Below are 12,753 nucleotides of genomic sequence, written 5' to 3'. Positions count from 1 at the left end.
GAGTAGTCACCTGAAGTGGTTTTCCAACAGTATTGAAGGACTTCCCAGAGACGAGAATTCTAAGAGTGTGCAAAGCAGTAATCAGAGCAAAGGGTGGCTAATTTGAATAAACTAGAATCAAAACATGTTTTCAGTTATTTCACCTTTTTTGTTAAGTACATAACTCCACAGGTGTTCATTCTGTTTGGATGCCTTCAGTGAAAATCTACAATGTAAATAGTAATGAGACTAAAGGAAACACATTGAATGAGATGTGTGTGTCCAAACCTTTGACCTGTGCTGTATATGAGGTAAGGAGTAGGTGTAATGTGATGTGATTGATGAGATATGTGCTATGTGAACTGTTGAAAGATCATTGTAATATCCAATTCCAACAACTAAGTCAATAGAAAATGCTTTATAATGTCATGTTGTGTCAGCCAGGTACGCATTCCAAATGTTCTCAAGTTCCTTAACTAAAGGTTTAAATAAATACATAAATATAGCTACAATAAAGCAAACTGAGTGACTGATATACACCAACCGTACACAATACATGAAGCGAATTCACAGAATACAAACTAATAACAACATAACAATAGATAACAATATCATCAATCAATAAATTATGAGACAAAGCATGCATATTATAGTCACTGTGTTTACATGCACACATTATTTGGGTTTTTAAAAGTGTGTGCACTTTTTCACACTTCCTCATGAAGTCCCAGTTTACATACAGTACATTGGGTGAACTACTACCGCCAAAGCGCTAGGTGGTGATGATACTCTTTTTAGCTTGTTTCGCTGTGGGGGAAAAAGGTGGGTTGCTCCTTGGTAGTTGTGATGTGATATGTTAAAGCATATCTCTACCCTATTTGCTTTATACATTTTTTTTATTGACTTCTGAGACAATTTTTATGAACTACTGTATTTATTTGTCAAACCAATTTCACGTTGTTTCTTTACAGACAGTGTAACAGAAGTCAAGACTGATATCTACGTGACCAGCTTTGGCCCAGTGTCAGACACAGACATGGTACGTCTCACACATCTCCCCACATTGTGTCATCCACAAGCAGAGTCGAAAACAGATCTAGAGTTTGCTTTATGTGAACATTGTTTGTAAATATTAACAAATATTGTTCATGTAGCGTGTAGCAATACATGTTCTGTTTTTTTAAAAGCTTTTCTTTTCTAGGATTTATCCACGGTTTACCTGCCATATTTTGGAATGTGCGAGAAATGTTCACAGTAAGAGGAGCATGAAAAAAAAGAAAAAAAGATCAAACTTTGTAATCACACCCACTACCATGCTGCCCAATTTTTATCTGCTTTCATTGAAATGATCCGTCTTGAACACACATCCTAGCCCAAACCAACGCTAGCATTCATTCACTTATTAGATTTTAGGTTTAAAGCGATATGTTATTTATGCAGAGGTGGGCACTTCCGTCAATCATCAATTTCCGTCAATGACGATGCCAACTTTTGGCGACTGGCGAGTGCTTCAGCACTTTAAGCGAATGTTTGATAATGTGAATGTTATGTTCAGGAGTTGGATCCCAAAAACGCAGACAACAAATAATAATTTTGACATTTATTTGTAAAGCAAAGTTTCAACTGAAGCTGATGCAATCATCTAAGCTAACAGTGACATAACAAAGAGAACAAATAGCGTATTTCCACTGCAGCCCAGCACCGCACTGTGCGAAGCCAGCATGGTGTTGGTGAGCGTTTCCACTATAGCTGACCGTTTCGGAAGTGGATCATGTGGTGCTACTCGCGGCCCTCACGCCTACGTTGGGCCAGAGCGAGCCCAGAGCGAGCCCAGAACATGACGTAAAACACCACGGCAGTTGATTGGGCGGTCGGTCCTGTGATGCCATCAGTAATGGACATCGACAAGGGGGAAAAAAAGCAACAACTTACCAGCCGTGTCCTTTTCGACAAGTGTTTCTCTTCTTCTTCGCTCCCACTGCTATCAGCATGTATAGCATTGAGTGCTTTCCGACAATAAAACATCGTCCTTTTCTTCGCGGCGGCAATCCTCCTTTTTTTTTTTTTGTATGTGGGTGTGTGCGTGCGTGCGTGCGTGCGTGCGAGTGTTTGTGAATTCGTTAGTTCACCAAAAACCTATTTAAAAAATCCCATACTGTTCACCGAAACCGAACACCGCCGTCAGGAGACCCGAGGAAGGACCAAAGAAAACAAAGGAAAGTGAAATCCAGCACCAACCAGACACCACCCACCGGGCCACCAACCAGAGTTCTTCACCAACCCCAGAAACATCTAAATTCCAACAAATCAGTGAGACCTCAAGAGACCAGAGGAGAGACTGAGGAAAGGAAGGAAGGACAAACGAAGCAGAGTGAGATCCACAGACACCAGCCTCCACCGATTCAATGACCTGAGGAAGAAGCAGATTGTGTCTGAGTTTCGATAGATGCTGGTGTGGTGGATCTGGCATGCATGAAAATCTCCACCAAAGAGGGGAACCGTCGACCCCTGCCAGGACAGAGCAAGCGCAACACCTCAGGGCCCCCCAGGCCGCGGCAGTGCCAAAGGACGACCCCGGGCCCCGCCAAGGCCACCGGCCAGAGAGCAAACCCAGGAGCAGGAGCGGCCCCCACCCCAACACGGCCCGCGCCCCCAACCCAACGCAGCAGGACGGGGCACTGCAGGCCCACCAGGCACCCCACCGGTCCACAGCCCCCGCTCCCCCCATTACCCCCCGCCCCCCATCCACCCCATCCCAGCCCCAGCCGCCCCCAGGCCCCCAAGCCCCCCAAAGTGTGTTATGTGCCCTATATGTCTATAAAAGTGTATTGTGCAAACCTAGTGCAGTGAGTTAAGAGGAGCGACCAGCGGGCCCCCCCCAACCGGGCGGGGGCAGGTGGCGCACCCTCCCACCAAACCCCCACCCACCCCACCGGGACCCCGGCGGGCATAGGGGACCAGCCCAGTGGGGCGATAGGGCTCGTCCCCCGGATACTGGGGCCCGCCCGAGGGGCCAGGAGGTCCACCGGAGCGGGGCGAGCACAACACCAAACCCACACACCCCCCCGGCCCCCGTAGCGCCGAGACCCGGGCCACGAATGGAGCCCTCAGCCCAGGGGAGGGGAAGGAAGGCGTACAGGGGAGAGGGAAGGGAGGGGGGAAGGAGACGACAATAAGGGCAAAGGGCAGCGGCAGGGCCACAGAGAGAGGGGGAGAGGAGGAGGAAAGGTGACAAGGGAGAAGGGACAGGGAGGCGGAGGCGGAGGACGGGCGGGGGGAGGCGAGGAGGGAGAGGCAGCAAGGGGGAGGAAGGGGGAGGGGAGAGGGAACCACGGGGCACTCTACTATTGTGTCGCAGCCGGTTATGCGTTACTTCCGCCCAGCATCCCAGATGTACATTGGAGGTGGAAACGCAGTGCGTGCGTGGGTTGGGCTGAGCTGAAGCAGTGCAGTGCTGGGCTGCAGTGGAAATACGCTAAAATGCTCTTGCATCAGCCAGGGCCAAACTCTTAACATGAAAAGTAAGTCATTAATTAAGCGGTTGGATGACTCCCATAGGCTGCTTACATCAGGCAGTTACAACACAAAGGACACAGTCTGAGAGTTTGCAGTCTCAAAGGCAGATAGATGGCAGCTTTGGTAGGGCGATGAAATTAGCCATTTTAGAGAAATGATCTACTACAGTCAGTATTCCTGTGTTGCCTCGGGAAGCTGGGAGGCCAGTAATAAAGTCCAATAACACGTGACCACGGATGTGACGAAATGGGTAAAGGTCGTAGCAATTCTGCTGGAGGTCAATGGGAAGCCTCTACTGCAGGCACTGATGAACTCGACGATGTCCCTCTGCATTCTCAGCCACCAAAACTTCTGAGCGATGAGGAAATTAGTGCGTCTAACTCCGGGGTGGCAAGCGACCCGCGAAGCATGTCCCCATTGAAGCACCTCTGTACACAGATGGTCGGGGAAGAACAATCTCCCCTCTGGACCTCCGTCTGGAACTTGAGCATGGTGGAGGGCTTCTTGAACTTTTCTTTCTCCCATCGTAACGCTCCCGCCACCCGGTCACTTGGAACAATGGTCTTGTTGCTGGTGTCCTCCACAGCTTGATCATGGAACCTAGACAACACATCGTTTAGGTGTTGGAGTTAGCCATTTCTGTAAGTCACAGTAAAGTTGAATCGGGCGAGGATCAGTACCCAACGAGCCTGTGTGGATTTGAGTCGCGGTGCAGATGAAAGCCAGGTTCTTGTGGTCCGTGTAGACTGTAAATTGTTCCTTGGCTCCCTCCAGCCAATGCCTCCACTCCTACAGAGCGAGAACGATGGGCAGCAACTTGCGGTTATCCACGTCATAATTGGCCTCAGCCGAACTGAGGCGTCGGGAAAAGAAGGCACATGGATGGAGCCTCTGGTCGACCGGGGAGCGCTGCGAGAGGATTGCTCCCACTCCGGAGTCCGATGCGTCAACCTCAACAACAAAAGAAGATCAGAATGTTTCAACACTGGTGGACATGTGAATAAATCTTTGAGTTTGACAAAGGTGGACTCAGCTTCTGGGCTCCATTTAAACTGCACCTTATTTGACGTGAGCCTCATCAGAGGTCGTGCTCTCTGGCTGTAATTACGTATGAAGCGCGGATAAAAAATTAGCGAAGCCCAAAAACCGCTGTAAGTGCTTCCTCGTGGTTGGGGTTTCCCAGTGGTTCTCCAGCAAGCGTTGTAACACTATTCTGACATGGTGACGGTGTTCATTAAGATCTTTGGGGAAAAAAATAAGATATCATCAAGGTAGACGAAACAAAACAGATTGAGCATGTCTCTCAACACACCGTTTATTAACCGTTGAAAAACGGCTGGGGCATTAGAGAGTCCGGAAGGGCATGACAAGATATTCAAAGTGACCTAACGGAGTTTTAAATGCTGTCTTCCACTCATCTCCTTCTTTCAACTTTACCAAATGGCATGCACTCCGGAGATCTAATCTGGTGGACACTGTTGCTGTCTGTAAGGGAGCAAATGCTGAATCCAACAGCGGTAGTGGGTATTTATCTTTGACCGTGATGTCGTTAAGGCCCCGGCAATCTACACACGGACGTAAGTTTTGTCCTTCTTATAAATGAAGAAGAACACAGCACCCACCGGCGAAGACGAAGGACGGATCAAACCGGCAGCTAGTGACTTAGTTATGTACTTGTGTAACGCTTCCTGCTCAGGTTGGGACACCTGGTACAGTTTGGAATTTGGTAATGGGGCATTCAGGACAAGGTTTATAGCGCAGTCATATGGGCGATGAGGAGGCAAGTATTGAGCTCGGTCTTTGCTGAATACTTTTATCAAGTCATGAGACTCGGAAGGAACGTTATTCAACTCAATGACCTCGAGATTAGGTTTGTCTAATGGTTGACTGACGTCCTCAGCAGACTTCAGGCAGTGAGAATGGCAGAAAACGTCCCAGGTAATGTCAGGATTATGCATTTTTAACCATGGAAGGCCTAAAACGACAGTGGCATATTGTGATGGCATGTTCAAGAAGCGACGCATCTCACTATGGTTGCCGGAAAGTTTTCGATTAAGGGGAGCTGTAATGCGGGTTACTTCAGCCAGAAGGTGTCCGTCAAGATCTAACACCCGTCTAGGACAGTTAAGGACCCCTAAAACTCCTGGATCAATGAAACAGTCATCGGACCCGGAATTGATTAGGGCATTTATCTTAATGACCTGCCCAAAAGCCCATACTTCCCCAGCCCGTTCAAGTCTTTTTGCATTATAACTCAATTATTTTTTACTTGGTCTATGTATAAAATAACAAGGTATCCTATCTTATTTTGCACTTGTAATGCACTTGAAGTTGTGTTCCTAAAATCCAAATGGCCATATTGGACATTTTGAATGTTTTTTTAAATTTATATATATATATAAATAAATTATAAATTAAGGCAAAGTTCTATTTATTTATTTTTTTAAATTGAAAAATAAATCTAAGTGCAATCTAAGGCACATTCCCTTCGTTTAAACAGGGAGAGTGGATTACAAAGTAGCATAGGTCCACAATATCGAAAACAATAAGAAAAGCAAGTGAGCCAAGCAACAGCTGTCAAACTACTGTTGGTAGCCAGGCACTTGATGCTAATGCTAACAGTTATCTATTAGCCACGAACACCGGGGACTTGTACAATGACGGCGTAATTAGCTTGCGTCCTAAATTCGCTATTTAATATACTTTCAAGATGGCATTATGATAATAATGGTAGAAAATATGTAACTTCAATAAAAACGTCGGTAATGCAAGCCAAAATGTCAAAGGGAAGTAGTCAAGCTGGCGTTCACGCCACCATGCAGGCAGACTTCAAAGTAAAATCCGCCAAGTCTGTTGCATTGGTGTCAATGTATTATTTGGTCAGCTTTATTTAGAAGTTTGCCTGAGCGTAGGTGGCGTGTATTTGCGTGGTCGCTGCTCGGGCCCTAATAATACGAACGAAAAACAATAGGGACCTCACAGCAGTCGCTGCTCAGGCCCTAATAATAATACAAACGAAAAACAATAGGGACCTAACAGCGGTAGCTGCTCGGGCCCTAATAATAATAATAATAATGCATCAGATTTATATAGTGCTTTTCTGGACACTCAGATGCTTTATGGTTACACTTTTAGATGGATACACTATTCACGTACTCACAAATTTACACTCTGATAGTAGTAAACTATGTGCGTAGCCAGAGCTGCTTTGGGGCAGACTGACGGAAGCGTGGTTGCCAGTGTGCGCCTACAGCCCTTCTGACCTAACCTTGTGCTGCAAGCTGAATTCTCACCGTATTTGAATTTTCCCGAGAATAGATCTTGTACCGAGCCCGCAGATTTTCACTGATCCGTACGCTTTTTGTACGGACCAATCACAAAGCGGTATTGTGTTTGGGGGGCGGGATATGCAGCTGTGATGAAACCAGGAAGCACCGACGCTGTGGGAAATGAACAAAGCTAACATGGATGCTCAATTAATTACTCACCGTTTCCTTGTTCAATGTTGAAAAGCGAGAGGCGCTTCTTACTTTTTTAGCTGGTAAAGATGTTGATACTTTACCAGCGACAACGACAACACCATTCACATTTGTTGTCGTGATTGGTCAAAACAAAAGTTGTTTGTGCATCGTCCAATCAGCTCAAAGTATTGTACACAGAATGTCCCGCCTTTCCCGAGCAAATCTAAGTGGAACAGTCCCAGATTGATATTGTGGAGAACAACCTTCAGTAAATCACAATGATCAATCTGGCTATTGCCAGTTACTTCCGACCACCAGAGCGGGAATCAAACCTGTCCAAATTAATTCAAAGCAATCAATTATTCTTCACATTTGCAATGAAATTAATTAAATTCCCACAATAGTTGTGGCTGACACTTCTCCGCTGTTAAATCCAGCTGAACGAATGGTGAAGTGGTTAGCACGCTCACCCAGTGAGCAGTCGATCTCGGATTCGTATCCCATTCAGGGTTATTTTTTCTCCTCCCATCCTCCTCCAGTACAATTTCTTGCAGCAAGGAACCGTTCTGTTTCAAATGTTTATTGAAGAATTGAACATCCATTCAATTTCCACATTTAAAGAATATGCAGTTGTACTGCAAAGACTGGCCGGTCTTGCGTGGCAGAGGAGTGCTTGAACGCAACGGTCCAGAGTTTTGTGGGCGAGAGGGGCGTGGCAATCACACGGGGAGAGGCGGGGTTTTACTGAACCAGGCGTTTTACTTCCACGTTAGAAAAATATCCAGGATCGTCATAATCATTTCATGCCTATAGTTAATTGTGGGAGGGCTTGAAATACCGTGATATAGTACTACCTTCGAGCTTTTTTTGTTTGTTTGTTTTGCTTTGACTTACGCGCACCGACTTGGGATACGAGCGTTCGGTGGGGGCAGTAACTCAACTCACTTCACAACAACAGTTTGGTAGATACAAATAGTTAACAAAAGAGACTTCATGCTGTTTATTGTCACTCCCATTTGAAGGAACAAATTCAACTTGTATCTCCAGGCATCACTATAAATTCAAAATATCTTTGATTTTGTAATTTGTTTTAGTCATTTATTTAGTCACTTTTGCCCAGAACTCAGACATAAGAAGAACTCACATCCCACCTACTTTTCCGCATTATGTTTTTATTCCATCTCTCATGCACACATCTTCATGCCTTAAAAGCTTTCTTCTGTTTTCCATCACGATCTCAAGCACACCTCCTCCCCACCTGACTCCTCTCAAATGTGGACTGCAAATGGCATAGATAGAGAAATGGAAGTGACTATGATCGAGACGGCACCCTGAAAAGAAAGAAATAGGAAGATGGACTCATGTTTAATTCATTCTCCATCCTCATCAAACTTGCAACGGATAATTTCACTCCACCTCTATGTATATATCTCCTTTCTACCTTTGCTTGGCTCTGACACACGCATGCCCACTCACCTTTTGCTCTCTGCAAGATTGGATGAACGATTAACCCTGCTGCTCTCTGTGTCCAGCTGTTTATGATAGTTTTCTTATTTCTGGATTGTAATGCCTATATTATATATATTTATTTCATGAATAATGTTAACAGCTCTCGAAACTTCCTACACTTCAGTTTTAGAATTGTAAGCCAACGTGGTACTTAAATGAAGACGTTCTGTTTCAAAATGTATTCATTTGGTTTAACTGACAAAACTCAAAACGCATGCAATCGTTTTGAATTCAATGTACTATGCAGGTAAGTTTAAAGTAGCCAGTGTTGGGAATAACGCCGTTCAAACTAACGACGTTAGGTAACTCAGTTTTTTCCCCCTCCATTAATGGAGTAATTTATTTTTCCCGTATTTGAAACTCCGTTATTATTATTGTATGTTAAATGTGTTACATTGCTTTATTCGTTTACAAGTCAACTGCTACAAAAAGGCTGCTGTTTGAGGAGAGCACCATTGCCGATGTTGTTAGATATGGATACGGAGTTGGATATGGTCAGCCTTCAAGCTTTCATCTTCATTTCGTATAGTAGTTTTTCTTGAACTATTTGAAACAAAAAGGTATGTTGGTTCCAGTAGTTTGGTAATTACTGGTATGGCTGTGCGTGTCTGTCATGACATCAGACGCTCAGCAGGGGAGCCAAGAATTGGATTGCAGGGAATGTTTCTGAGGTTCAGCAGATTAAAGCCTCGTTTCCACCTACGGTATCTACCCTACTCTGCTCTACTTGGCTCTACACCAAAAAGCAGTAAGTCTCCACTGCCACGGCCACCACCCAGGAGCCCCTCCTCACCTCGCCAGTAGTTGGGTTACAATCCACCCATTTTTATTTTTATTTTCAAGAAATGCAAAAATAAAACTGAATGGAAACGCTAGAAATTCGCAAAAAAAGCTTCGAGGGTAGATTTTGAAGTGTATCGGAAAAAGAAAAATGCTAATCTTGGCGATGGAAACAGGTTTTCGCGAATAACCGCTGGCAAGACCGGTTATACGTTGCACGTTTAGACCGGATATTACACACGTACACATGTACGTTTGTAGTCCCAAAGCAAGGTCGGACGTTAAAGTAAGGTATGTTTAAAGGGGGACAACGAAACAGCAATCTGTTTAGAATTAATTAAAGAAGCAAATATTAATGCTATTTTAGATGGGAAACAGCAAAGAAACGCTAAGGTTTATCAAGAATTACAAAAGAAAACTCATATGACGTCATCACACGGCACAGTCTGATCTTCTTCTTTTAAGTTATGTGTGGATCACATCTCTATAGTGTATACCGCCACCTACAGCGGCGGAGTCCCCTCTCAATATTCATAAAAGAAGAACAGATGGAAACGGGCATAAGTCACTTTTTTGGGGGGCGCATTTTTTAGTAAATTCAAAAAAATTGGATGGAAACCCGACTATTTACGTCATCTAAAAGCAACCGCAGGTATGGTTTGGAGAGCGCAGATGTTTTTTTTGTACCTGGTGCTTGGTTTTTGGCTGTTTATTTCAGCCAGAAGATATCGAATGTATATTGCAGCAACCAGAAGACTGCATCCAATAATGTTAAAAAGGTTTGTACCTCCTCAAAAGTCCAATTATGGCAGCTGTTTTCCCGGGGTGGTGGTTTGCGCAGCTGCACATTGATGACGGCACCAATCATTGGCCTCCAAAATCATTACGTCACATTTTGTAACTGGCTACTTTTTTTTTTAATCGCAAAGGAGCAGGTACCAGAAAAAGCTATTAGAGTACAGTAGAGTAGAGCCGAGTAGATACGTTGGTAGAGACGGGCTAAATGCAGAGTAGAGTAGAGTAGAGTAGATACCGGCAGTGGAAACGAGGCTTTAGAAAGACATAAATTCCATCTCTGAGATTTTTCCATCAGCCAGGATCATGTTCTTTTAGTACATAGTTAGGGATATGATATTTTTTGTTGGCTGTGCTGGTGCTTTGGCTGCAATATTGTTTTTTTGCTTTGTTTTTGTTTTAAACTTCCTGTCTTGGTTCTTGGTTTTGTGGAGCATGGGCCCAACGATCTGACGGATCACCTTTTCATTTGTGCCACTGACCTTTCTAGTCTGTCTGACTCACTGAGGATGAGAACCCAGGATCATAATGGGGGACGATTTGGCAGGTGCATATCTAAATTAGGTAGAAAGCCTTCACCTTTCAGTAATCTTGATGGAAAGCGGTTATGGTTAGTGGTGGCCTCATCATCAGATTGGTCACTGTCACAGTCAGTGTCATGTGCGTGCATTTATGACTCAGGCACAACCACGATGTCTGCCACAGGGTGAAGTACTTGTGTGTGAAGAAAAGTGCACCTCCAACTTACAAGCTAATGTTAGCTAACATAGAAAGATCGCTTAGCGGCTAGCAAGAAAATAATGTATGATAAAGTATTCAAATCTAGAGACAAAGGCCTTGAATAACTGTGAATTTATTTAGCTAGGAAGAGTAGTCTAAAATGAGCCATTGTTCATCATTCTACAATTTGAAATAAATAAATTATGTGCAATCCTGCATACAGTGGTTTCCTTAGTTAGTGACAAGCTATGTGCCCTCTGGCAACTTTCGTTGCGACTCATAGAAATAAGCCCAATAACCAAAAATATTAAATAAATATCTCTTTGTTGCCACTCAGAGAAACAACCCCAAGAACAAAAAAATATTAAATAAATATCTTGGCACAGGAGAAGTGCTCACTATCATAGATATAAGCTACGTTCACACTGCAGCCCAATTCTTCAATCTTCCAATGGCTTACTCCCACCACTGGTTAAAAGTACTCCTCGCGCTTAATATCTGTAATATCCAACCTGTCCAGCTTGCATATGTGGACAGAATGTTAACTGATAAAAGCTACTTTTATTACTATCCTGCAAGCATGGAATTCTCAGAGAAAATCGGCACGTGTTTAGTCCGCAGAGGCGATGCGGGGGTGGGTCCTAACTTTACCACTTAACCACATTAGCAAGTGTGGACCCTTTCATTTTCTTGGGTTGGGAGGAGCTGGTGCTTGAAGAGTAGCAGAATGACCTACAATGCTCAAAGATAGATGAGCAGAGGAAAACACTTATGTTTTTGGTGAGGAATTAGCATTTTAGCATGGCTAGACGCTCCGAAAAGTTGGTTTTGCATGATACAGACCCTTAATATGTGTTCAGTGTCCTGTGTTTGAATTGTATGGTTCTTGCAGAAAATATTAGCAGAATATGCTTTTTTTTAATATAAAAATCATCTGCAATTGCATTATTATTATTAAGCAATTTCAATCTAAAGACATTATCTACATGTGTACAACCTTATTTTCATGTAAGCCGAACAGATTTATTTTCCCCCAGTGTGCTTCGCGGATACTTGGCTGAAAAAATACTTCACGGGGGTACATCATTAAATAATAATAATAATGCATCAGATTTAAATGGCGCTTTAAATGGCGCACATTCTAAGTGCTCAGAGGGGATACATTATTCACATACACATTCACACTTTGGTGACAGGTTGAGAACTACTGCTCTACTTCATGGATTTAACTTATTGTGGATATTTTGGGGCGTGTTTACTCACCCTCGCCAACAAACACACAGGAGACACACTGTTTGTTTTTCTGCCACTCGTCAACAAAACATCCGTCCATCAGTGACAGATAAAGAGGTCCACGTAGGTACTTGAGCCGGTTAGTGACAATGTACGGACGGACGAAAAACCACGTACGCCGTTGCTTAGTTCGTCTTTTTTTTTTAAGTTTCTCGTCATTTGTCATTTATTAGCAAAACGGGCGTCCATCGGTGTCTAATGGATTGCCTACCTGTTTTTGTTCAGCTTCTCTTGGCGATGTACAGAGTTCTTCTCTACTCCGATAAACGTTCTCTTCAGCCCTTTGGTGTTGGTGAAATTTGGCAGTGAACCATGGCTTCTTGTTATTGAACTTGCAGAACTTGAGGTGCTTGCATATTCATCCAAGTTACCAACTTATGTTTCAAAGACACTTTGACAGTCTGTGCAGTCAAAACAGTCCCGTAGTGCCAGCTTTGCTTCATTGGTCCACTTCTTCACTGTTTTCACTGGAGGCTTTGAACATTTAATTTTGTGTTTGTATGTTGGTATTAAAGTGAATTAAAGAGTGATCAGACAAACCCAGAGCTGTGCAAGTGACAGAATGGTATGTGTCTTTCAGTGTAGTATTGCAGTGATCCACCATGTTGCCTTCCCTGGTAGGACAATCAATGTGCTGCTTATATTTAAGCTACGTGATATGATCTGAAGGGTGATGTTGAAAATTGGTCACATGTAGTGC

At 43.9% G+C, this 12,753-nt stretch overlaps 1 protein-coding gene and 1 long non-coding RNA gene across 3 annotated transcripts in view; one reads left to right on the top strand and one right to left on the bottom strand.

Moving 5' to 3' along the window:
* Positions 1–12,753, top strand: part of gabra2a (gamma-aminobutyric acid type A receptor subunit alpha2a) — a 48,692-nt gene that overhangs the window by 9,829 nt on the left and 26,110 nt on the right. Inside the window, exons 1-2 of one of the 2 annotated variants that reach the window (XM_086095000.1) lie at positions 224–290; positions 951–1,018. In XM_086095000.1, the coding sequence (XP_085951126.1) occupies positions 1,016–1,018 (3 nt within the window). In that variant the 5' untranslated portion in view covers positions 224–290; positions 951–1,015. Of the gene's footprint in view, positions 1–223; positions 291–950; positions 1,019–12,753 lie in introns of those variants that run through there. The other variant, XM_086094999.1, reaches the window with a different exon arrangement.
* Positions 3,526–12,753, bottom strand: part of LOC147163288 (uncharacterized) — a 30,640-nt gene continuing 21,412 nt past the window's right edge. Inside the window, exons 2-3 of the long non-coding RNA XR_015097101.1 lie at positions 4,176–4,446; positions 3,526–4,095 (exon numbers count right to left, since the gene is read on the bottom strand). This is a non-coding gene — a long non-coding RNA (uncharacterized LOC147163288). The remainder of the gene's footprint in view (positions 4,096–4,175; positions 4,447–12,753) is intronic.

This window comes from Leptonotus elevatus, chromosome 14, assembly GCF_054856555.1.
Source record: "Leptonotus elevatus isolate MCC_2025b chromosome 14, RoL_Lele_1.0, whole genome shotgun sequence".
Taxonomy (NCBI): Eukaryota; Metazoa; Chordata; class Actinopteri; order Syngnathiformes; family Syngnathidae; genus Leptonotus; species Leptonotus elevatus.
The sequence above is the reverse complement of the archived record's forward strand: the minus strand, read 5'-3'. Positions and strand labels throughout refer to the sequence as shown.